General features: G+C 46.7%; 1 protein-coding gene across 1 annotated transcript in view; it reads left to right on the top strand.

Annotated features, from left to right (window-relative positions):
* The window catches only part of SPTLC2 (serine palmitoyltransferase long chain base subunit 2), a 60,648-nt gene extending 34,538 nt beyond the window's left edge, over positions 1–26,110 (top strand). The window contains exons 5-12 of the mRNA XM_073610062.1: positions 476–600; positions 682–775; positions 976–1,081; positions 1,198–1,417; positions 4,391–4,517; positions 23,268–23,403; positions 23,986–24,115; positions 24,981–26,110. Of these exons, the coding sequence (XP_073466163.1) occupies positions 476–600; positions 682–775; positions 976–1,081; positions 1,198–1,417; positions 4,391–4,517; positions 23,268–23,403; positions 23,986–24,115; positions 24,981–25,100 (1,058 nt within the window). The 3' untranslated portion in view covers positions 25,101–26,110. The remainder of the gene's footprint in view (positions 1–475; positions 601–681; positions 776–975; positions 1,082–1,197; positions 1,418–4,390; positions 4,518–23,267; positions 23,404–23,985; positions 24,116–24,980) is intronic.
* The last annotated feature ends 804 nt before the right edge of the window (positions 26,111–26,914 follow it).

The following is a 26,914-nucleotide window of genomic DNA, read 5'->3' as shown; positions in this document are numbered from 1 at the left end:
TTTTGCCATTAGAGCTTTGTTTTCACCTTCCTTTTTTTTTTTTTTGGTTTGTGTGAATTTGTTGAAATGTTTGAGACCGACTTGGGTGATGGATGGTAACAAATGCATTCCGATTTCTTTAATGCAAAGTTTGGGAGGTGGCACATGAAGAGCCCCGTATACAGTACCTATTCCATATCTAACCCTGTAGTTTGGTCAGGCTTTGCTCTGCTGGGGTTTTTCCGTGCCACTTGATTTGCTCTCCCAGGGTTAGTGTTCTCTCTGGGATGGGTCTTCTCTCGGGTGTTAGCCCTCTCCCGGGGGGGGGGGGGGGGGGGGTCCCTCACTCGGGGGCTTGGCCCCGGCCTTCTCTCGGGGGCTTGGCCCGCTCCCGGGGGTCGGCCCAAACCAAGTACCCTCACTAACTCTTTTCTGTGGTAAATCCTATCTGATATTTTCTGGGGCTCTGGCACTTATCCCTGATATGTCTCTGCAGGTAATCTCGATAAACACGAGGAGCTGGAGCGCCTGGTTGCTCGTTTTCTTGGAGTGGAGGCTGCCTTGGCATATGGAATGGGTTTTGCTACAAATTCCATGAATATCCCAGCACTGGCTGGAAAGGTGTGTATCAGAGGCCTGCCCAACGCTTCAAGTTCTCTGCTATGTTGATAGACCTCTTAAACTTCCTCATCATTTTCACAGGGTTGTCTGATACTAAGTGATGAGCTGAACCATGCCTCATTGGTCTTGGGGGCCCGCCTTTCTGGGGCAACAATACGCATCTTCAAGCATAATAGTAAGTGCAGCAAGCTTTAATCAAACATTTAATGTTTTCCTCTTATCCTTATGGAGACAATTGCCATTTATTTGCCTTGACTGATATCTCTGTGGGATCCAAACCACACACCTAGGTGCAGTAATGAGAGGAAATTATAGATCTAGGGACAGCAAGGTCCCTCTGTGCATGCAAATAAGCCCTTGTTTTCTTTCTTCCAGACATGCAAAGCCTGGAGAAGCTGCTGAAAGATGCCATTGTACAGGGCCAGCCTCGCACACATAGACCCTGGAAGAAGATTCTTATTGTTGTGGAAGGGATTTACAGGTGAGTGAGGGGATGTTAATTGTGATTGGACGACTGATGCTGTGATGATAGGGAGAGGGATGAAGGTTGGAAATCTCTTGGGTTATTAATGTTGAACCTTCTCATCCCACTTCTAGCATGGAGGGCTCCATTGTCCGCTTACCTGAAGTTATTGCCTTGAAGAAGAAGTACAAAGCCTACTTGTACCTGGACGAGGCGCACAGCATTGGTGCACTGGGACCAAATGGCAGAGGGGTGGTGGACTATTTTGGCTTGGACCCCCAAGATGTGGACATCATGATGGGGACATTTACCAAGAGCTTTGGTGGTGCTGGAGGCTACATTGGTGGCAGTAAGGTGAGTACCGCATCCCCTCCTAGTCTCTGTATGGCCCGTCTTCATCCAATCAGAACGTGTCGCTGATTTCGTAGTGTGGAATTTTAAATGTATTTGGTGTGGCCTGGTAGAAAAGCTTCTGTCATTAACCCTTTAGCACCGGCGCCTCCCAACCAATTTTAGATGCCAAGAGGTAAGGTTTATGGTCATGTGACCGTAATCTGATTGGCTTCTAGTGCTGCTCGATCTCATTTAGTGCTGCTATAAAGGGATGTTTTAAAGTAGAAGTTCACCTTAAAACCTGTCAATCTACAGGCATCTACAATCTAGAACTAACCTATCTAGTCCTGTAAAGAACAAATCGATATACTCCTCATTGGCGCAGAGACAGCCCGTGAGGAGGCACTCGGGGTAGCGCAGCTTGCCACTGTCTCCTGTCACCAGATGCAGCGTGTCACTTGCCACTGTCTCCTACCACCAGATGCAGCATGTCACTTGCCACTGTCTCCTGCCGCCCATATGCAGCTTGTCACTTGCCACTGTCTCCTGCCGCCCATATGCAGCTTGCCACTGTCTCCTGCCGCCCATATGCAGCTTGCCACTGTCTCCTGCCGCCCATATGCAGCTTGCCACTGTCTCCTGCCGCCCATATGCAGCTTGCCACTGTCGCCTGCCGCCCATATGCAGCTTGCCACTGTCGCCTGCCGCCCATATGCAGCTTGCCACTGTCTCCTGCCGCCCATATGCAGCTTGCCACTGTCTCCTGCCGCCCATATGCAGCTTGCCACTGTCTCCTGCCGCCCATATGCAGCTTGCCACTGTCTCCTGCCGCCCATATGCAGCTTGCCACTGTCTCCTGCCGCCCATATGCAGCTTGCCACTGTCTCCTGCCGCCCATATGCAGCTTGCCACTGTCTCCTGCCGCCCATATGCAGCTTGCCACTGTCTCCTGCCGCCCATATGCAGCTTGCCACTGTCTCCTGCCGCCCATATGCAGCTTGCCACTGTCTCCTGCCGCCCATATGCAGCTTGCCACTGTCTCCTGCCGCCCATATGCAGCTTGCCACTGTCGCCTGCCGCCCATATGCAGCTTGCCACTGTCGCCTGCCGCCCATATGCAGCTTGCCACTGTCGCCTGCCGCCCATATGCAGCTTGCCACTGTCGCCTGCCGCCCATATGCAGCTTGCCTCTGCTCACCTGCCGCCCATATGCAGCTTGCCTCTGCTCACCTGTGGCTGCAGCTCTGTCAAGGGCAGCCTTCCCGGCCCTGCTGTAGGGGCGAAACAGCAGTGATACGAGGTGGGCAGTGAGAGACTATGTCATCTCTCTGCTGCCCTGTTGACAGATTGGCAGAGACTGCAGCAAGCGCCGGGCAGGAACAGGGGGAGGTGGTCTGACCAATATTGGTAAGTTTCTGACCGATTATTTGAAAGATGTGGATATCGACCCCTGATAATCAGCCGCTCTGATAATCAGTCGACCCCTAGTCTGTATGCTCTGGTATAAACAGTACCCTTCCCTAGAACAGAGTTGGGAGTTTGGAAGGGTTGCCTATAAACCATAGAGGGGTGGCGGTGGACGTGGTATACTTGGATTTTGCAAAAGCGTTTGACACAGTTCCCCACACACGGCTCATGTGTAAGGTAAAGTCTACAGGCTTGGAAAGATCAGTTTGTAAATGGATAGAAAACTGTCTAAAAGACCGAATTCAGAGAGTAGTTGTTAATGATTCTAACTCTGAATGGTCCAAGGTTGTTAGTGGTGTACCCCAAGGTTCAGTGCTGGGACCCTTACTTTTTAATATCTTTATAAATGATATAGGGTCTGGCAAATAAGATTTAATGTTGATAAATGTAAAGTAATGAACTTGGGGTTCTAAGACCCCCATGATGCATCATACATACTAGGGGGAGTACAACTGGGGGAATCCGTAGTGGAGAAGGATCTGGGGGTTTTGGTAGATCATAAGCTCAATAATGACATGCAATGCCAAGCGGGGGGTTCCAAAGCGAGTCCTTTCTTGTATTAGAAGTATGGACTCCAGAGAGAGAGAGAGAGAGAGAGAGAGAGAGAGATCATTTTACCCCTGTACAAATCATTAGTAAGAACTCCTCTGCAGTTTAGTTTTGGGCACCAGTTCTCAAAAAGGATATCGGGGAACTGGAGAAAGTACAGAGAAGAGCAACCAAACTGATAAGAGGCATGGAGGAGCTCAGCTATGAGGAAAGATTAGAGGAACTGAATTTATTCTCTTGAGAAGAGGTGATTAAGGGGGGATATGATCACCATGTACAAATACATAAGGGGTCCATATAGGGAACTTGGTGGTGAGTTATTCGCTTTAAGGTCATCACAGAGAACAAGGGGGCACTCTTTACGTCTAGAGGAAAAAAGATTTAATCTCCAAATACGGAAAGGATTCTTCACAGTAAGAGCTGTAAAAATGTGGAATAGACTCCCTCCAGAGGTGGTTCTGGCCAGCTCAGTAGATTGCTTTAAGAAAGGCCTGCATTCTTTCCTAAATGTACATAATATAACTGGGTACTAACATTTCTAGGTAAAGTTGATCCAGGGAATATCCGATTGCCTCTCGGGGGATCAGGAAGGAATTTTTTCCCCTGCTGTAGCAAATTGGATCATACTTTGCTGGGGTTTTTTTGCCTTCCTCTGGATCAACTGTGGCTGAAGGATTGTGTATATAGGATTTGTATTTATTTATTTATTTATTTATTTATTTATTTATTTTTTGGTTGAACTAGATGGACTTGTGTCTTCTTTTTTTTTTTTTTTTTTTAACCTAAGTATGTAAACCATATAATGAACCTTAACTGGAGTTGATCTTAATTCTATAATGACTTGCAACTCCGGGATTGTATTATTTGGGCTCTAGTTGGTGATCATCACTTCCCAGTGTTGGAATTCTCTGTCTCGTGTATGGCAATTAATCGGGGTGGTTTCTTATACCTCCATATCTGTCTGTCTCTCCTCGCCAGGTCCTCATAGACTATCTACGAAAACACTCGCACAGCACTGCATACGCTACTTCCATGTCTCCGCCTGTGGTAGAGCAGATCATTACCGCTATGAAGTGCATCATGGGAGAAGACGGCACCACTCTGGGTGAGTATTCCGGAGTCATTTTAGCATTGGGAGGGGTTTACCATATTGGTGCTGTCTGCCATATGACACATGACTACCCAAAAAGGCTGCTTAAGACCCCTTTCACACTTATACGACTTCAAAGTTGCGCGATTTTACTGCGATTTTGCCACGATTTGGGATCAGTACTACTTTGTACGACTTTGCCACAACTTTGGCATTAACCATTCTCAGCTTGTGCTTACAAAGTAGTGCTGAAATCGTGTCTATATTATTCAGGTACGATTTGCATGCTACTTGAGGGTTTAACATTGAGGTCTATGGAGTACAAATCGTATGGAAGTTGGACAAAAGTAGTGCAGGGACTACTTTGAAGTTGGCACGACTTAAAGTCCTGTCAATATGAATGGTAGTCATTGAAAATCATGGAGAATGACTTGTCATGCGATTTTGCAGTACAAAATCATGGGACAAGTCATACAAGTGTGAAAGGGGCCTAAAGCAGTATTAAACCACAAAACAAAAATGTATTGTAATACAGCTAAACAATCCTTAGATGTGATGGCTACATTAGTTTTTCTTTTTTAGGCTTTTTTCCTTATAACTGGTGAATCCTGCCAGTAGCACACTTCCTGTCTTGTGCCGCATGCACACGATCGGACTTCTCGTCGGAAAAGCTATCATATCCTTTTCCGACGGGATTCCGCTCAAGCTTGCCTTGCATACACACGGTCACGCAAAAGTTCGCTGCACTTTCGACCGTCAAGAACGAGGTGACGTACAACACGACGACGAGCCGAGAAAATGAAGCTCAATGCTTCTGAGCATGCACGGCGGGAACCCTACTGCGCATGCGCGAGGCCCCGCTCCTCTCTCCTATTGGCCCGGCGACTGGGAACATTATTAATAAACTATTTATCATTAAAAGGGTTTTAATCATAAACCATTTATCATTAAAAGGGTTGTAAACCCTCGTGTATTTTCACCTTAATGCATAGGATGCACGAGGGTTTACAACCCTTTTAATGATAAATGGTTCATTAATAATGTTCGGTAAGGCTAGGACCCCCTAGTGTGTCACGTGGTTAGAGGCATTTTTGCTTTAAATTTAGCGCTTTCGATTATTGGAGTTTTTTTTATTTCTGTTGTAAGTTTGGACCTCAGAATCAGATTGTAGGGGGGCAGTGTGGGCACTGAGCCCCAGTGTAGGTGTGCAGACTGGCCACTAGGGGGAGGTGTGCAGTCACTAATTGAAGGCTTCATGCAGTGTAGCACTGTATATACATTGAGCAGTGAGTACCATGAATATGTATGTAACGTGTCGGATATCGCACTACATTGGACATTACAACAATCTGTGTCTTTGTTCCTTTCTGCTGACTCCAGCATTCATCCGCCCTCTGTCTGCCGGTCCATACGTTTTATACAGTGGGCGCCGGGGTGGCACAGGACGCTGCATGGAGCCTGTCTGCTATGTAAATGTTCAGATAATATGTATTAGAAGTGTTGGAGAATGTATGGAAAGGACTGACAAATGTACTTGCCGTGTTACCCATAACAGCCAGTCATGTTCTTCACGTTATCTACATGAATGGGATTGGTTATGGACAGTGCAGACAACGTTTCTTCTGTATATCAGTCAGTAATATATTGACACCGCCAGCCAGTGACAGTGCAGTTGATTATTCCCCTTTAACCACTTTCTGCGGTAAAATATTTGTTGCTTTCACCCCATCCCAGGGTGACCACAAACACTCAGATTGTCTTATAGAAAACTGACTTCAGACCTTCTTTTCTAATAGGCAGCATGTATATGGCATGCCACAGTACTGATTGTCCTGCACAGTGGTTGTCCACTGACGTATACACTATATTGCCAAAAGTATTGGGACGCCTGCCTTTACACACACATGAACTTTAATGGCACCCCAGTCTTAGTCCGTAGGGTTCAATATTGAGTTGGTCCACCCTTTGCAGCTATAAAAGCTTCAATCCTTCTGGGAAGGCTGTCCACAAGGTTTAGGAGTGTGTCTATGGGAATGTTTGACCATTCTTCCAGAAGCGCATTTGTGAGGTCAGGCACTGATGTTGGAGGAGAAGGCCTGGCTTACAGTCTCCGTTCTAATTCATCCTAAAGGTGTTCAATCGGGTTGAGGTCAGGACTCTGTGCAGACCAGTCAAATTCCTCCACCCCAAACTCGCTCATCCATGTCTTTATGGACCTTGATTTGTGCACCGGTCAAAATTGGTGGAGGGGGGATTATAGTGTGGGGTTGTTTTAGTGTTTTTTTTTTTTTTAAGGGATTGGGCTTGGTCCCTTAGTTCCAGTGAAGAGAAATCTTAAGGCGTCAGCATACCAAGACATTTTGGACAATTTCATGCTCCCAACTTTGTGGGAATAGTTTGGGGATGGCCCCTTCCTGTTCCAACATGACTGCGCACCAATGTACAAAGCAAGGTCCATAAAGACCATGGATGAGTGAGTTTGGGGTGGATGAACATGACTGGCCTGCGCAGAGTCCTGACCTCAACCAGATAGAACACCTTTGAGATGAATTGGAGTGGAGACTTAGAGCCAGGCCTTCTCGTCCAACATCAGTGCCTGACCTCACAAATGCGCTTTTGGAAGAATGGTCAAACATTCCCATAGACACACTCCTAAACCTTGTGGACGGCCTTCCCAGAAGAGTTGAAGCTGTTATAGCTGCAAAGGGTGGGCCAACCCAAAATTGAACCCTACGGACTAAGACTGGGATGCTGTTAAATTTGTGTGTGTGCATATATAGATATATGCCCAGGCGTCACAATACTTTTGACAATATAGTGTAATTCAAGCAGGGTGGAAGAGGTGATGGTTGGCGGGCAGTGTCATTGGCGTGTATGCTGGAAACTATCATGTAAGGGCCTAACCTGCCAGTAATGGTCTGCCACCAGGAGATGTCCCAAGCAACCCAGTTTGCAGCCGGAGGGATCTGCAGCTCTTAATGCTCTTTTAGCCGGACGCATGCAGCCCACATCCCACTACAGGGGACACGTCACACAGATCAGAATTAAAGAGGACCTGTACTGTGGAAGCAGAGGACAAATGATTAGTCACTGGTATTGACTGTGCTCCCTGTAGCTGATCCTCTCCCTATTACTGACTTGCCATGCCTCATCTCTGTATAGAGCTGGCCGTCCTGAGGTGGGGCTTTTTTTTTTTTTTTTTCTCAAGTCAGAGTTTGCCCCCCTATTCAACTGGTGATCGGATAATAGGTGGGGTAATAATAGAAGTTGTGGCACCACAGATCCCAAGAATGGCTGATACAGAAGCAGGAGGAGCCTTGGAACTGCAGGTTCTCAGGTATGGCTTCCTCTCCAGCAAGGAAAACGCTGAGCAGCACAGTAGTGACATCACCAAATCTAGTGAGACTAGGAGTCAGAGGCAGCAGTGCCTAAGATGATCTTGCACTGCAGCTATGAGGCGACAGGAGCGCTTAGATACAGGTAGCGCAGTGCTGGTTTTTCTAGGAGTGATCCAAGACGTACTGTATATACTCGAGTATAGGCCGACCCGAATGTAAGTCGAGGCACCTAATTTTACCACAAGAAACTGGGAAAACTTATTGACTCGAGTATAAGCCTAGGGTGGTAAATGCAGCAGCTACTGGGTAAACAATGCCCATTTGCAGCCTCTCTGTGCCCATTTGCAGCCTCTCTGTGCCCATTTGCAGCTGTACCTGAGATAACTAAAACAGCGGGTGTCTTCCGCTGTGTCATGCAGTCTGTTTGGCGGCTGTCCAATGTAACAAAGCCCCGCCTCCTCCTCATCTGTGATAGAGGAACACTGATACAATGCTGGGGAACTATATCAGTGTTCCATCTATCACGGACAAGGAGGAGGCGGGGCTTTACATTGGACGGACGAACAGACTGCATGACACAGCGGGAGACACCCGCTGTTTTAGTTATCACAGGTACAGCAGCAGATGGGCACCCTCACTCGAGTATAAGCCGAGGGGGGGGGGGGGGGGGGTTTCAGCCTAAAAAATGTGCTGAAAAACTCTGCTTATACTCTAGTATATACGGTAAATGTAGATTATTTTGTTTTGCTCTTTAGACACAGTTAACCTTCCTAGATGGCATATCTTCACTTTGTGAGCTCAATTGATTGGTCTAGATTCAAAAGAACCATGTACTGGTGAGTACTGAGCACTAGGTGGTGCTGGTGTGACAGCTGCCATTTAGTAGTAGGAACTTCGTGCAGACTGTCTGGCGTCCGTACATGCGGCATCATTTCCTGGCTCACTATGGCACTGTCAACACCAGGAAAGACCGGGGTTCACCCATAGCAGCCGGTACACGTTTAACTTAATGATTAAATCTGGTTGTAAAGGATTACTGGTACTGTTGGGGAGTCTAGTGGACTTGTATTTCCACCTATGTTCTCCACTCCACCTCGCTCCGCATGCTGAATTTTCATTATCAGATTGTAAGCTCTTCTGAGCAGGGCCTTCTTAATCCTCTTGTGTTTTATTGTATTATAACTCTGTATTGTCTCGCTTTTATTTTGTTAAGCGCTGCGTAAACTGTTGGCGCTATATAAATCCCGTATAAAAATAATAATAGAGATTGTAGCATGAGCTTTGAGATGTAGAAAAAGATGGGGGGACTTCATGTATGAAGGGAGATTTACCACTGGAGTCCTTAATACAAAAACCCAATGTGATTCTGGGTGTTGTCATCGCTCAATTTTGGTGGGCATGACCCCCCCTCTGGATTTCTATGTTCCAAGTCACACACATGATATGTGATCCTAAGAAACATCTGTAATGTTGACTACTGTATGGGGTATGAGCCGTGATTACACCTTTTTATGAATTCGGCCCTTTGTATGACCTCCGACCTCCCTGAGATCAGGTCCCGGGACACAGGTCTCTGTCTGACTCCACAAACAAGAGGCTCTACTTACACTTCTAAAGCAGTGGGGTGGAGCGTGTAATCAGCCCCTTAACCTGAGACCTTCCCTCCTTCTCTGTCCCCATTGTATGTCAGACTTGTGTATACAGAACTTCTTCTCCAGAGTAAACGCACATTATTTCAAAGCCACGGGGAGCCTCAAGAGGACCTGTCACAATAGCAGAGACTTGTATCGTCCAAATCCCAGAAACCAGGCTAGTCTCGGGGGCATGCACACAGTGACATGCTAACCAGGAGATGAGTACAGACAGTAGGAGCCTCACCTATGTCTGTTACCAGCTCTTCTGAAAGGTTCCCTTTTATCACGCTTGGGCCTCTTGCACACTGCAGCTTGAAAATACTCAGTACAGCTTTATTTTTTTTACTGCTCTTAAATACAGCCCATTAATTGTAAGGTGCCTATGAACACAGGCGTGTAAACAAGCGCCGTGTAATCTTCAGTAAAAAAAAAAAAAAATAAATAAAATAAAAATCTACATTTTTGGTCAGCAATTTACGCCTCGTGCATGCAAATACACGCATTCGTGCACATTTTCGTTCACATGCAAACAGATTTGTCCATTGACATTGAACAAGCTTTCGCGCATGCATGAAAATTTGCGTGAATTAACGCGAACATTTATGCACGAAAATACATAAAAAAAGGAAAAAAAAAAAACTCTGAAAAAGTAGATGCTCAAATAGGAGTGTCGTGTGCACGAGGCCTTTAAAGACAGCATTGTATAGTGATCAGTCTATGTATGGAGTGTGCCCAGTGATGGCATAATGTCCTTTTTGATGCCTAGGTCAGGGTTTCTCAACCAGGGTTCCTCCAAAGGTTGCTAGGGGTTTCTTGAGCAAGGAGCAATTTCTGCCTCTGATAAGTTCCCACTGACACCATTTGTTCTTTTTAACTATCTGTAAGGAGTTAATTCTTCCCAATGACCGCAAGTGTAAGGAGCATTCTTCCCACTGACCATCACACTAATAATGTATCATGAGTTGTAGACAAAGTCATTTTCAGCAGGGGTTCCCTGAGTCTGGAAAGTTATTCCAAGGGTTCCTCTGTGTTGAAAAGGTTGAGAAGGGCTGGCCTAGGTGAAGAGGCCAGAGAGCAATCCCTTGCTACCAATGGGTTGTGAATATTCGCTGAAGAGCTGTCCCCCAGCCCCCCCCCCCCCCCCCTGCTAAAGTCGCCAAGGCTGCTGACCTTGGACCAGACTTGAAAAGGCCTGCTCATAAGATCTAGGCACACATAAATATGTAAGGATCTTTCAGAGGTCAACCTCCTCTCAGGAGTCTGAAAAACCTTTTATGGCTCCTCCTGAACCAGATTTGGTGCTCAGGTTAGGGTACGTGGGGCCTGAAAGGGAGACAGGTGAGCACAATGAAAAAAGCACATGGGTACCATGGCTGCACTTGTTTTTGGAGGTCCTCACTTTGTGTTTAAGCCCCGTACACACAGGCAGAATGTCGGGAGACATTTGTTGGTTTAAAAACAAAAAAGTGTGTATGTCGGTCTGTGACCGAAGCCGGTCGTTCGGCTGGCTGTCGGACATGCATGCTGGAAAAGAAGACTTCTAATCGGTGCTCTCAGTCAATGGCAGAGAGTGCTGATCAGAGTGTTCTGTTCTGACCCCCCCCCCCCCCCTGTCAGAACACAACAGCTCAGCAGGGGAGATCGCTGAACTAACCTTACATGGTTAGTACAGCGGCTCCGACCGGAGCAGACGGGTGTTTTTTTTTTTTTTTTTTTTTTTTTTTTTATCATGCAACCTGCTGGATTGCATGAAAAGCAACTGCAGTGTGTCTCCAGCTTTAACCTGAAGAGCTTGCACTCTTGATGATCACCCAGAATGACAACCCATATCATGGCCAGGAGAATATCCTTTGTTCTTGCTCTGATAAGAGCTTGTGTGGAGACTTCAGGACCTGGCACCTCTTGGCAGCTGTGTATTCCAGAGATAAGGTCCGTTTGTACAGGTGGGAGCCACACAGACACCTGTTCTCTGAGCCCAGACCTGGTTTCATCTCCCCCCACCCACCCTTCCTCTTTGTCATTCATTAACTCTTTAGGGTTCATTTACGAAAACTGGAGTGTGCAAAATCTGGAGCAGCTGTGCATAGAATCCAATCAGCTTTCAGATTACGGTACATATAATGTGTGTGTATATATAAAGCTCCACTTAAACAGCGGTAATGGGCCGCTAAAACGAGCAGCGCTTTACTCTGAACGCTCGGGCAGCCCCAGTGTGAAAGGGGTCTAAACAGAACTATAGGTATTTTTTTTTCCATTTTGAATAGAGGAATATTAGCACTGTCAGTTTTATATATATATATATATATATATATATATATATATATAAAACTGACAGTGCTAATATTCCTCTATATATATATATATATATATATATATATATAAAATAATTGTATTTTATTTATTTTTTTTATCAAATTTTGCACTCCTCCTGTTTTTAGTAAATCAACCCCATAGCGTCTTTTAGCAAACGTTGCTGATTGCATTTTGATCACTGGGACTTAAGTGCAGCAAAATGGTTTTCTATAGAACAAGTGAGGCTGGGCATACATGGCTCAAATTTTGACCGATTTTTTTTTTTTTTTGCTGAATCTGCCAAAATGCCAGCTGTCTACATCACCCAGATTGACAACGCTTGTTTGCAAAATTGAAAGATTCGGGTTGAAGATTGGATTTTATTACCCACCAGTGAGCACAGGTAAGCATGGGGTTGATTTACTAAAACTGGAGAGTGCAAAATCTGGTGCAGCTCAGCATAGAAACCAATCGGCTTTTAACTTCAGCTTGTTCAATTTAGGCAGTTGTTTACCCCGCTTTGTGATTTTTACCTACAGGTTAGCCTATAAGGCCCACCTGTAGGTAAAATGAATATCTCCTAAATGGGCACTGTTTTTAGGAGATATTCATCCTGGATGCAGCTGGTGAGGTCAACGGTGCATACACTCCGAAGATGCGGCTTACTGTGCCAGACTTTTAGAGCTTCGTGCTGAACCCGAGGGTTCGCATGCGCAGGAGTGATGTTATCACGGCTCTGGCTACTCACACAGCCGGAGTACGCAAACTTGGAAGAAAGACCTGGGGGAAATGTCAGCAGTGACAGCAACAGTGACCAGTTTGTTTTTTTTTTTTTTTTTTGTTTTTTTACGGTCGATTTAAAGTGATTGTAAAGGCAGAAGGTTTTTTTTTTATCTTAATGCATTAAGACAAAAAGCCTTCTGTGTGCAGCAGACCCCCCCACCCCCCGATATTTACCTGAGCCCCATCTGTCAAGCGATGTCCACAATTATCTCAGCCGTCCGAGATTCTCCCCCCTGGTTGGCTGAGACACAGCAGTGGTGCCATTGAGTGGTGCCATTGCTTGCAAAGTCAGCTAGCCAATCGGGGGAGAGAGAGGGTGGGGTCAGGGCTCCTGTGTCTGAATGGACACAGGGAGCTGAGACTCAGCTCGGGTGCCCCCATAACAAGCTGCTTGCTGTGGGGGGCACTGAACAGGAGGGAGGGGCCAGGATCACAGAAGAGGCACCCGAGAAGAGGAGGATCCAAGCTGCTCTGTGCAAATCCACTGCAACAGAGCAGGTAAGTATAACTCGTTTTTTATTTTCATAGGGAAAAAAAAAAAAAACGACTTTAAAATCACTTTAAGCTTTGACAAAAAAAAAACTTAGAAGCTGTTTTTATTTCTGTGTAGAGCTGCACCAGATTTTGCACTGTCCCGTTTTAGTAAATCAACCCCATGTTTAGTTCCTTTGCACACCAGCCTGGTGCTGGGCCTGGTTATTGAATGGCTAGGTGTACTGCTTGTATCCCCTGTGCAGGGTGTCCCTGGGCTGCTCTGGGATTGGCTGGTTGCAGCCATTGAGGAATGTTTTCTTGGCGTCTTGTCTGGCGGAATGAAGCAGGAATTTCACATGGTCACTAAATGCTCAGATTTACCGCTGTTCATAAGAGAATCCTCTGCTGTGTAGTTGTGCTCTGATCAGCTCTCTGGCCTGTAAACTGACCTGCCGTGTGACTGTTCAGTCACTCAGAAGTTTGATTTTTACAAGAGCAGCAAATGTTTGTCTTCCACAGGCAGTCCTGTCCTCCCCGAGGTGTGAACCTGTAAATGCCCTGCATTGTCTGACCTCCCAGGGGGTGCGACACTTCCACAGCCCAAACCTCTCACCTTGTGTGTCCCATACACAGGGGGTCATCACACGATCTCCGTCACCCCTCATTGCAACGTCGCCATCACAGCAACAATGTTGTAGTCCTGTAAGCTCCTTCTCTTATTCTGAAGATCTGCAGGAGGACACGTTCTACAACCTATATCGTCTACACCAGCCATTCTCAACCAGAGTTCAATGGAACCCTATGGTTCTCCAGGGTTGACTAGGGGTTCCTTAAGCTGTGGCTAACTGTCCTCCCATCTGATGGCGCCTGCATAGTTCCAGGTCCAAGGCCACTTGGCAGAGCCAGCGGCATGACTGCCACCCCTCCTAAGGGTAGCATTCTTCAGACTTGCCACCACCAACGTAAGGGGCATTTTCCCAATGACCCCTGATGGACTAATCTTACCAGGGGTTCCCTAAGATCTGAAAATGATTTCAAAAGTTCCTCTGGGGTGGAAAAAATGTTCAGACTAAGGGGTTCCTTGAACTGTGGCTAACTGTCCTCCCATCTCATGGTGCCTGCATAGTTCCAGGTCCAAGGCCACTTGGCAGAGCCAGCGGCATGACTGCCACCCCTCTAAGGGTAGCATTCTTCAGACTTGCCACCACCAACATAAGGGGCGTTTTCCCAATGACCCTTGATGGACTAATCTTACCAGGGGTTCCCCAAGATCTGAAAATTATTTTAAGGGTTCCTCTGGGGTGGAAAAAATGTTCAGTAAGGCTGGTCTACACGTACACAGCCAGGTCTGCTCCTAACTGAAAGGAATATGAAAGTCCCTTGCTATTAGAACCGCTTGCTATTAGAACACTCATGCATGCTCACTCTTGTGTTCTGCTCCGTCTGTCTATTGACACACAGAACATGCCCCGGCCCCACCCCCTATCCCTGCTCGCTGGCTTTGATTGACAGCAGCTGGAGCCAATGACTTTGCAGCAGCTGAAGCCAATGACTTTGACTGCTGTGTCTGAGCCATTGAGGAAGGAGAGAGCCTCCGGCTCTCGTGCACAGTGTTGGATTGAGTTTGGGCTCAGTAAGTACAGGAAGTCCCCGAGTTACATACATCCGACTTGCACATGACTCATACTCAACAGGAAGTGGCAGGAAATCTACCTCCTAGAAAGGGATGTTTACTTATGTAAAAGTTATCTGAAAAAGGTGTCCCCACTGAAGCATTATCACCAATTCTTGTTTCCACGACAACCCAAAATGTTCAAAATCCAATTGTCGGAGGGACAGGAAGTGAGGTGAAATCTTCTGAACAGGAAGATCGACAGTAAAATAATTGTTACAGGGTCGTTACCCCTTCCCTATGCTATCCAAAAACCTTAAGGTAATATTAAAGTCCTTGTGGTGGTGGTCTTTTTTTTTTTTTTTTTTTTTCTCTTTCTTTCTTTTCTTGAGCTGCATAAACTGTTTGGATGGGGTCCTTTTTTAACTGAACATGTCAAGGTACCCTGACATGTACAGTATAGCCTGCATGGTAGTGTGCAAAGGGTTCTGGTGGAAGCTGAAGATGTCTTTATTAGAGGGGACAGCAGCTGGATGTAGGCAGAATGTGATGATCAGCTCTTGTGTCTGTAGGGGGTGGGGGTGGGGGGGGTGAATTCCTGGACGGGTGATTTACACTCTTGGAGCCGGACATGTTCCCTGGGGAGGGAGAGGATTGGGCTCAGCCAGGAATTGTAAACATTGTCCACATCAAAGAGGAAAGTGGATACTTGTTAGAGGGGCCACTCCACCATCCCCAGCATCTGGATGTGATAAAGCTGAAGGAGGAGGAGACCCCGGCTCTCTGGTAACCCTTTCATGGAGTCCGGAGGGGGGGGACTGCATCTCTTACATCTTGTGTGTGTAGAACCGATCCAATTCATCTGTAACAGGTTGAGCATTTGAGGGGGGGTCGGGGGGGCTTCTACCCTTATAGTGTGTGTGTGTGGGTTAATACTTTGTGTATAGTGTGCCTGGTGTAGGGAGGGGGGTATTTTGGTGCCTGGTTTGGTTTGTGGGTAAAGAGGGGGGGCGGGGGGTGTCCTTATTCTGTGTATAAGGTTGCCTGATTGGGGGGGGGGGGGATTCTGTGTATATAGTGCCTGGTGTAGGGGGAGTGTATTAGGTGCTCAGTATAGTGGAGGGGGGTCCATCGTATTGTGTGCTTTATGCAGTAACGGGGGTGGGGGTATGGGGGAGAATATATTTGTGTAAGGTGCCTGGTTTGGGGGGAGGTTGTCATAATTCTGTGTATATGGTTGCCTGATATAGAAAGGGGGGGGGGGGTTATTCTGTGTATAAGGTGCCTGGGGTAGTGTATTCGGTTGTCAGTGTAGTGGAGGGGGTTCATTGTATTGGGTGCTTTGTGCAGTGGGGGGGGTGTCATTATTTTGTGTATAAGGTGCCTGGTTTGGGTGTGGGTTATAATTCTGTGCGTAAGGTTGCCTGATAGAGAGTAGGGGTGGGTGGGGGGGTTATTCTGTGTAGAAGGTATCTGGTGTAGTGGGATTGGGGTTCATCGTATTGGGTGCCTGGTGCAGTAACAGTGAGGGGGGGGGGGATGTGTGGGGGGTTGTGTTCCTGTTTTTCCTCCCCTGTGATGGCAGGAATTATCCCTGACCCGTCACATCCTCTGATAATTGCCCCGGGGCAGACGAAGGGGCCTCTCTTTTTATACAATTACAGGCCTGCAAGATCAGAGGAAGAAAAAAAAATTGATTCCAGATTGTGTGGGGCCCGGAATAAGAGACAGGCCGGGAGCCAGAGGAGCCGCTCTATCTGTGTACTTCCTTTCCTAATTCCTCTATTCTTCACAGCGTTGTGTGATGTCCAAAATTGTACGACAATTGGAATTCAAATATCCCCTTTTATTTGACTTGAGGTGCACATAGCCCTCCCGGAGGGGGGGGGGGGGGGGGGGGTGTTTTGTAGGTATGATTTAACCAACACCACCAAAACATGAGCTCCCAACAATTTTTATTCCCATAGAATAGGGAGTAGAGCTGCCAGCCCCGCTTATCTAATTCGGGTGGGGGGGAACATATGCAATCAGGATAATTCATATAAACTACACCATAAAATAGATATAAAAATGTATAATAGTAGTGTAGGACATTGGAGTGTAAGCTCCTCTGGTGCAGAGGCTGATGTGACTGGCTCGGGGTTCTCTGTGGTGCGGAATATGTCGGAGCTATATAAAAATAGTGTATGCACCAGAGGAGCTTACACTCTAATGTCCCATCACAGTCGCACACTATTATATATTATATATATATATTATATATTTATGTAGCTCTGACATAATCTGTAGAGAAAATATTGAGCCGGGCACATCGGCCTTTGCACCAGAGGAGCTTACATTCTAATGTCCTACCACAGGCAGAGGCTGATGTGCCCAGCTTAATGTTTTTTCTACAGCATATATCGGAGCTCTATATAATAATATATAGAGTGTAAGCTCCTCTGGTGCACACAATCTACATTTTTATGCAGCTCTATTCCCCTCTGACGCCACGGGGAAGCCCCTGTGGCGTCAGAAGGGGGCGCGTCACCCGTTTACATCACCGGCTTGCCCCACCCTCAGCTATATAAGAACTGTCACCCAGAATAGGCATCAGTCGGCGGGAGCCTCCCGTGGAGGCGGAACGGTTGCGGCTTTTTTTTTTTTTTTTTTTTTTAATTTTTTTTCGGTCCGTTGGGCGGCGTGATAGAAGATGGATGGACATCGCTGGACGTTTTTATTTTTTAATAAAGGACTTGTCCCAAGCTGTCTCTTGTCTTTTACCATTTTTGACACTTTTTTTGTGAAAAGTTAGGGGTACAATGTACCCCATTTACCAATTCACACGGGGGGAGGCTGGGATCTGAGGGTCCCCTTGTTAAAGGGGCTTCCAGATTCCGATAAGCTCCCCGCCCACATATCCCCACAACCATCGGGCAAGGGTTGTGGGGATGAGGCCCTTGTCCCCATCAACATGGGGACAAGATGCTTTGGGTTCAGACCCCAAAGCACCCTCCCCGTGTTGAAGGCATGTGGCCGGGTACGGGAGGGAGGGGGGGGAGCGCTCTCTCGCCCCCCCCCCCCCCCCCCCTTTTTCCTGCGGCCTGCCAGGTTGCATGCTTGGATAAGGGTTTGGTATAGATTTTGGGAGGGACCCCAACGCCATTTTTTTTTAATTAATTTTATTTTTTTTTTGGCACAGGGTTCTCCTTCATTTCCATTCCAGACCTGAAGGACGCAATTTTTTTTTCTTCACATTTTTGGTTCGGGGTTCCCCTTAATATTCATACCAGACCCAAAGGGCCTGGTATTGGACTGGGGGACAGAACCCATGCCCTTCTTTTTTTTCAATTAGTTTTATCTGTATTGCCGAGACCCGACAATTCATTACAGCCGCGATCAGTTTTAAATGACAATTTTTCCTTTAGAAATATCATTTTGCTGTGGTACTGTTCTAAACACGGGAAACATGCGCCACTTTACAGGCATACTATAGACACCCCCCAGGCACGATATTTAAAGGAATATTTAATTTTTATTGTTTCACTTTAGGCATTAAAAAAAAAAAATCACTGCTCCTGAAAAAAAACGGACGTTTTTAAAAACAAAATGTTTGCATTGATACATGTCCCCTGGGGCAGGACCCGGGTCCCCAAACACTTTTTATGACAATAACTTGCATATAAGCCTTTAAAATGAGCACTTTTGATTTTTCATGTTAGTGTCCCATAGACTTTTATGGTGTTCCGGCGGCTTTCGAATTTGCCCCGAGCACCGCATATTGTTCAGTGTTCTCTGAACAACCAAATTTCGGCCTGAACTTTTGCTTGGGCCGAACCATTCTCCGATCCCTAGTGACCACACATGGACTGATCTTTTCACCGCAGCTGATTGGATCATTGCCATGGTCTATAGGGAAAGTGATAATAGACACTTTTTGGTATGGGAAGAGCTGATAATTGCCAGGGATTTTATTTTATTCTTCCCATTTATCAGTCCTTTTAGGTGAGCTGACCGCAAAGGGAGCAGATTTGTCATTATGCGTGGATTCCCCCATCAGCCGGGTCAGGCAGAAGATGACAGCGGGGTCCCACTGGTAGTGGAAATGCATCAAGGATTGGCAGATGTCTTGTCAGCTGTCATTCTTGGTGGAGCAACGGCCTGTAGTCAGCATTACTTTTCAGGGAGATAATGAGATGGTGGAAATGAAGAAGAATAATCGCGTGCAGATGGCGGGGTCATGTGACGTAGGAAGATGCTCGGTATCTGCGGACATAACTGGCGCTGTGAAGTGCTCAGAGTCTGGAGATGATCCTCTTAGTGGAAAGATGTGTGTTAACCCTTTATTGCCCTGCACAGTTGTCCTCTGGTGTCTCCTGGGTGAGGAAGGGGAGGGTGGCATTACCGTTGCACAGCTTTCATCCGTACTGAAAGCGGATCTTCACTGCATTAGAGCGCTACAAACCAAAAACATTAATTCATTTTTTTAATCAAAGTAAACTCCCCCCCATTCATCCATGTCTCCATGCTTTATTTCGCTATGAAATTGTTTTGAAAAACACCCCCCACCAGAATTTTGTGGTCACACCCCTGAGTCCAGGTTCAAGCCCCACCATCCAAGTGGACATAGTTAGATTATAAATATGCCAAGCAAAGCAAGGCCGTGCCCGAAGCGTGGCAAGCGAAGCGCGCCCACGAGGGGCCCTGTGGCAAAGTGGTGTCTTACAACAGTGTAGCTGAATGTGACGAAACACAGGCAGGAGAGTGTGCTTGGCTGAGAAGACCCCTCCTGAAGACTCCTGGGATGTATGACGTCATTTGCCAAGGCAAAAAACCAGGATGTAGCTGAAAAAGTTTAAAACCAGTAAATAAGATATACTTCCCTATCTATTTTACCAATTCTATTAGCATGAGGAGTAAAAATAATCAATGTTTTTGTACCGTATTGCTACGTACTTTGTCCTACCCCCTGTTCCTAGGGGTTGACTCACTTCTCTCTTTACCATGTAAACTTTGTTTCTTTCCTCAATAAAAACTTTTTGAACACGAAAAAAAATAATCAATGTTGATTGGGAGAGTGAAGTTCCACTTTGACCCCTTCACGATGATGTAACGCAAATATGTGGCCTTCGGCTTCAAGGGGTTGCCCCGGGGTGATGCCTGCAGCCGAACACATTACCCCGGTACCATTTTTTTTAGAGCGGACGGATGGCTTTCTTGTACTAACAAACGATGCGGCTAAGCAACCGCTCAACTGTTCCTACAGGCAGCAGGAGGAGAGGCCCCCCCCCCCGACCACCTTCTGCGGCTCACCCGGGCTCTCTGGTCCCACGAGAGCCCGGTGCCGGCTGGCTGGAGTCCCGAACAATGCCAACATCGGCTTTGATCGGGTATCAGATCTAATAACCCGGAAGCGATGTCATGACAACACTTCCAGTTAATTAAAGGTGCCAAATTTAAAAAAAAAATTGCAGTATTCAAAACAGCCAAACTTGACTATTTGAATGTTTTAAGGAGTGATTTAGGGTCTTATAAACCCCAGATCTCTCTATAAAGAGTACTTGTCACTGCCTATTACTCTTCACAGGGGATATTTACATTCCTTGTGACAGCAATAAAAGTGATAAAAATTAAAGGGACAGTGTAAAACTAAAATAATAAAATAACTTAAAGCGCCTCATCCCTCCGTGCTCGCACGCAAAAGAGAACACATATATAAGTTGCACCCGCAAATGTAAACACTGTTCAAACCACACATGCGAGGAATTGCTGCAATCGCTAGAGCGAGAGCAATAATTCTAGAACTAGACCTCCTCTGTAACTCTGAACTGGTAACCTGTAGAAATGTTTAAAGTGTCGCCTGTGGAGATTTTGAAGTACCGTAGTTTGTCGTCATTCCACGAGCATGTGCAATTTTAAAGCATGACCTGTTGAGTATTTATTTACTCGGCGTAACATCTTTCACATTATACAAAAAAAGGCTAACTTTTAGTGGGGGTGGTTTTTATTTATTTATTTATTTATTTATTTATTTTGGTTTTTTTCATTCCTGAAAGTGTATTTCTTCCAAAAAAAATGCATTTGAAAGACCACTGTGCAAACAGTTTTGCATAAAATATTGCAGTGGTCGCCATTTTATTCTCTAGGGTCTCTGCTAAAAATTATATTTATATATGAACAATTAGGTTAGTATTTTGAGACTAGGTTAGTGATGTAGCTGGGGGCCGACTTTCTTTTTTTCTTTCTTGCTTTTTTTTTTTTTTTTTTTTTTTTTTTATTTCAGGACCACACTGCTGCCCCTGGAGGAAGACTGTTTTTTGCATCCAGGGGTGGCACGCCTGGCCGCAGCTAGTTCTCCAGTTTGTATGCGCCCATAACGCGGTGCTCAGCCACGTTTGAGCGCCACAACCTATCCTTTCTTATTTGACCTAATGCAGGAACAGAGCATGGAACGCTCCCATTGCACAGTTGGATAAATGGCTGTATATTTAGGTTTTATCTGGGATATAGACCAGCGGCTCTGGATGTACATTTTGGTCAGGTTACGGGATTGGAATATTTCTGGACTCTCTTGCTGCTGTCACTCGCTCTGATATTTCTATGAGTGGAGCACGGAGGTGTTTTTGCTCTTCTCTCCCGTCCTTCCTTTGTGTAGTCATGCGTCTTCTTACATACAATGCGCATTCCTTCTACCAGCTGCGCCCGCTGAGAGGTGACACACCAGCTCTGCCTCTCCTCGCCATGGGGTGACGCGGTGACGCACTTCCAGGTGACCTCTGACCCCCTCCTAATAGGATTACGAATTAATCGCTGGTAAATCCTATTTACGTTTTCCTGAGCTGACAATTACAATCGATGGGGGATTGTGCAGAGAGGGGTTTCCGTTTGTCGCTTTTCTCTGCATAGCGGACTGGCCAAATATTTCCAGAGTTATGTAAGGAGTTACTCCGCATCCGTTATCGGAGTATTCCCTTCATTCCATGTTAGAAGAAATTCCAAAACAAAAACGTTTTTATTCTAAATTCCATATTAAAATGATGATAAATACACACTAGAAACTTACTGTGGATTGTTATCTGCAGCCTTGAGGCCGTCCACATCCCTCTCTGCTGAGTTGGGCAGAAATAAAATCCGCTCAGAGACCAGCTAGATTGATATATTGCTGGTTAGTGAGAGATAACAGGGGTTCCTGCTGGATTCTCAAAACTAAAGCAGAAGAGAGTCGCCTGCCCCGCTTTGTATGGGAAGATCATCCTGGGCTTTGTGACAGTACATGAGGATTTGAATGCCTGAGATCTTGACTGCATCTAAACACCGCAAACCAAACATACAATTTTTAATTCATTTTATTTATTCAAAGTGGCCATCTTGAGTAAGGGCAATTGATTCATGTAGCATTTACACCCTGGAATCCATCTGCCTTTGGCTCAAGCATGCATGCAGGAGGGTGTGCTTAGCTGAGAAAACCCCTCCTCCCGTCCTGAAAAACACCCCCACCTAGCATTTCTATCCTTTGCCATCTTAAGTAAGGGCAATTGATTCATGTAACCTTTACCCTCTGGAATCCACCTGCCTTTAGGGTGTGTGCGGGTGAGGCTGTGCTTGGCTGAGAAAACCCCTTACCTCCTGAAAAACACCCACCCCCCCCCCCCCCCCCCCCCCAGCATTTGTGGCCATCTTGAGTAAGGGCAAATGATTCATGTAGCAGAAAACCCCTCCTGAAGACTCCTGGGATGTATGACATTTGTCTAGGTAAGAAACCGGGGGGGGGGGGGGGGGGGGATTTCTGCATGAAGTCCAGTTATTGTACATAAAATGTTAGCAGGATGTCGGTGGTGTGTAGGAGAATGTTGTCCCCCCAGGTGGCAGGATGTCGGTGGTGTGTAGGAGAATGTTGTCCCCCCAGGTGGCAGGATGTCGGCGGTGTGTAGGAGAATGTTGTCCCCCCAGGTGGCAGGATGTCGGTGGTGTGTAGGAGAATGTTGTCCCCCCAGGTGGCAGGATGTCGGTGGTGTGTAGGAGAATGTTGTCCCCCCAGGTGGCAGGATGTCGGCGGTGTGTAGGAGAATGTTGTCCCCCCAGGTGGCAGGATGTCGGCGGTGTGTAGGAGAATGTTGTCCCTCCAGGTGGCAGGATGGCGGTGTGTAGGAGAATGTTGTCCCTCCAGGTGGCAGGATGTCAGCGGTGTGTAGGAGAATCTTGTCCCTCCAGGTGGCAGGATGTCGGCGTTGTGTAGGAGAATCTTGTCCCTCCAGGTGGTAGGATGTCGGCGGTGTGTAGGAGAATGTTGTCCCTCCAGGTGGTAGGATGTCTGCGGTGTGTCGGAGAATGTTGTCCCTCCTCTGCACACTCTCTTATGTTGGCGATAGATCAGTATATCTACAGGTATGATTTGTGAATCCTTTAAGTTCATACTGATGTCCTCTAAAAGGAACGATTCATTATTTATTTAAAATTTAAATAACGTATTTTAATATATGAAATCTTTATTATTTATGAATCATTTATTTGATAAATCATAACCTCTTTGTATTTGATTCCTGAATGGTATGCGCTTGGTGCTGCAATGCTCTCATGTAATGGAAATCTCGCTGTTCTGTGGACGTCTCCTACCCTGGTATGGCGACTTACGATCTCTCTCCTCCCCATGCAGGTCGGCAGCGGGTGGAGCAGTTGGCTGAGAACACGCGATACTTTAGGCGCCGCTTAGCCGAGATGGGCTTCATCATTTATGGCAACAGCGACTCACCGGTGGTCCCGTTGATGCTTTACATGCCAGCAAAGATCGGGTGAGTCTTTAGTGAGATGCAGCAGAGTGCTTTGTGTACGCCGGGTCCTGTGAGGGGACTGCAGATCCTCCAGAATTACACAGTGCGGCATTTCCTGTGCCGAGCAGAGCTTCTTCTGGTGGATCTGTAACATCTTTTTTTTAATGTTGCTTTTCTTAAGGAACTGCTGATCCACAGCAAGCAGTCATTAAAGTCCGGGGCCCGATCTGTACCACCAGCATTTTTAGAAAGCTTGATGATTACTGCCCACAAATTACAGAGCAGGGTTCCTTCAGGCTAGTGCCATAACAGTGGTCTTCATCTCTACTGATGAGGAATGACTGATCTGTCCCTGACTGATGTGAGCCAATATCATTGGAGGCCACTTCTCTGGGGGCATATGGTGGGGCTAGGGGGTCAGGGGACAGGTCCTGGTTATGTTTGATCCAGTAGAGTCAGGGTAGGGTGTGGATGTGATCTGATCATCCCCAAGGAAGGTAATGTATAAGGTTCTGAGAGATTGTGGCTCCCCCCACCCCTCGGATCAGAAGCAGTGACCCTGCCAGGTTCACAAGGCTGATCCCTCCTTTTTTTCCCCCACAGGGCATTTGGGCGAGAGATGCTAAAGAGGAATATTGGCGTAGTGGTTGTGGGATTTCCAGCCACCCCCATCATTGAATCCAGAGCTCGTTTCTGTGTGTCGGCTGCACATACCAGGGAGATGTTGGACCTGGTGAGTTTTCGGTGTCCTACCATCTTCTATTGTTGTCTATTGGGGTTTATTAAGTAGAAGTATTATTTAGTAACCGTAGTGTTCTCTATGCTCTCCTCCCTCATCCCATATAACGTTCTCCATCCTCTGTGCTCTCCTCCCTCATCCCGTATAATGTGCTCCCCTCCCTCATGCCCTATAATGTCCTCCATCCTCTGTGCTCTCCTCCCTCATGCCCTATAATGTCCTCCATCCTCTGTGCTCTCCTTCCTCATCCTGTAGAATGTCCTCCATCCTCTGTGCTCTCCTCCCTCATAATGTCCTCCATCCTCTGTGCTCTCCTCCCTCATAATGTCCTCCATCCTCTGTGCTCTCCTCCCTCATCCCCTATAATGTCCTACATCCTCTGTGCTCTCCTCCCTCATCCCGTAGAATGTCCTCCATCCTCTTTGCTCTCCTCCCTCATCCTATAGAACGTCATCCATCCCCTGTGTGCTCCTCCCTCTTCCTATATAATATCCTCCATCCTCTGTGTGCTCTTCCCTCTTCCTGTCTGGTGTCCCCTGTGCTCTTCCCTCTTCCCTCTTCCTGTCTGGTGTCCCCTGTGCTCTTCCCTCTTCCTGTCTGGTGTCCCCTGTGCTCTTCCCTCTTCCCTCTTCCTGTCTGGTGTCCCCTGTGCTCTTCCCTCTTCCTGTCTGGTGTCCCCTGTGCTCTTCCCTCTTCCCTCTTCCTGTCTGGTGTCCCCTGTGCTCTTCCCTCTTCCCTCTTCCTGTCTGGTGTCCCCTGCGCTCTTCCCTCTTCCTGTCTGGTGTCCTCTGCATCATCTTCATCCCTTTCTTTGAACTTCAACTGCTTGCACTCTGACCCCACACTCTTGTCTCCCCAGGCGCTTAACAAGATCAGTGAAGTCGGAGACCTCCTTCAGTTAAAGTACTCCCGCCATCACTTTGTGCCTCTCCTGGACCGGCCCTTTGATGAGACCACATATGAGGAGACTGAAGATTGATGTCCACTGGGTGGTCACTGAGACTCCTTGCGCTGGGCCACTTCCATCAGCTGGGTCCTCTATGCCGGGAGAGATGAGCTGTGTTCTGCCCTCTGTCCCCCTCCATCTGGGTGGAGATGTTACTTTTTATATATATGTATATTTTTTTTTTTTTCTTTTTATATATTATTTATTGGGATGGGACCATTGAAGACTGCACGTTTCCAAGTCTGAGGCTTCCCTGTTTGGCTCATTGGGATCCAGCTTCGCTCTGCGGAGAACCGATTCCTGGGGAGCTATTTACATCACTTCTACGTCTTTTAAAGCATTCATATCATCGCAACCAGCGCAGGCGATGGGAAACGGCACAGGTGCTAATAAGGTGCTGTTTGGAACGTCCCAACAATCGCTACCGCCGGCTTGTGGAGGGGCTGGAGATGTTTGGGGTCACTGGGGCGGATTGTCATCTATGGCCTCCCATCTTCATGTGTCTCCATGTCTCTTCCTCTGGAGGCGGCCATCTTTTCCCCTGTGGCTGTCTGTGTCTCTGGCAAGGCAGGTGTGGCCATAATTTACGTTGCGTCCCCTCAGTCTGGCACTGGAGTGACGCGCAACCAACACAGATGGCGGCATAAACCATTAATGTTACTTTTCTATTCTGAGAGTCAGCCTGGCTCAAAGTGGAGATTCCCGGGGGGGGGGGGGGCTACAAGGCCAGACACGTGGGACCAGAACACCGGGAATGGAGCGCCCCCTTGGCCCACCTTCCCAGATGATGTCACATTCCTGGCGCTGTGGGAGGGGCTTCGGCGACAGAGTGGCCTTAAACTAGACCGTTCTTTTTTCGGCATGATGTGATGACGGACCGAGCTGGAAGAACGGACTGATTATCTGACTTCTTTTATTCACAGTTTCTACAAACCCCTGGAAGTTGCTCATTGGTTAATGAACTTGGGTTCCTCTGACACCATCTCCGCTTTGGGGGGAGGGGGTTTGTCGGCTGCTAATAAATAAAAACACATTTATTTTCACTTCTTCTTCCGTCTCATTACTTTGGAAACCTGTCAAATCATGACCATAAAAAAAATAAAAAATCCTGGAAGCCCTCATCTGTGCACCCCTCTGAAGCTAGATTCACCCTGTTCTGTAAAAAAGTGAATCCTAGTTTTAGAGGGACAAACAGAGGATTTTACAGATAACAAATCATCAGGGAGTTAAAGTTTAAGGCTGAACTCTGCACAGGTATTCAAGTGTTACTAAACCCAGGAGCCTGCACTCACTATATCTGGTCTCCCACAGTACACAGAACATGGAAATGCAATTATAAACTGCTAAATACCTTTTCTAATCAGCAGTATATAGCAGTCTTGTGACTTCTATCAGTGTCTGGTTAAAGCTTGTAGGAAGAGTTTTCATTCTCCTCTGACTGTCCTATGAGGCTGCAAGACCCCCGACCCTTTGGACGGTGCTGATTGGCCCCTGTCAAAACTCTCTAACAATACACACCAAACTGAGCATGTGCAGCCTGTCCCCAACACTGTGTTCTATCAGGAGATGGATTGGGGACTGTGGAACAAGGGGGGGATCAGAGAAGACAGGATCAAACAGCCTTCTAATACAATGCAGAAGATTAACCCCTTAGGTTCCACAGTGAGTATATGCCTTATATATGCTTTACTGCATATACAGACTGACTTTATGGTTGTGGGTTTAGTAACACTTTAAATGCACAAAAAATGTCACTCTGTACTCACGGATTAATCAATGAATGTATTTTTTTTTTCAAGCATTGTAGGTACCTTAGTGTGACTTATATCAGCCTTTTGTAGTCCCTA

Source organism: Aquarana catesbeiana, linkage group LG13, assembly GCF_042186555.1.
Source record: "Aquarana catesbeiana isolate 2022-GZ linkage group LG13, ASM4218655v1, whole genome shotgun sequence".
In the NCBI taxonomy this organism is placed as follows: Eukaryota; Metazoa; Chordata; class Amphibia; order Anura; family Ranidae; genus Aquarana; species Aquarana catesbeiana.
Note: the sequence above shows the minus strand (reverse complement) of the source record. Positions and strands in the feature narration are given on the sequence as shown.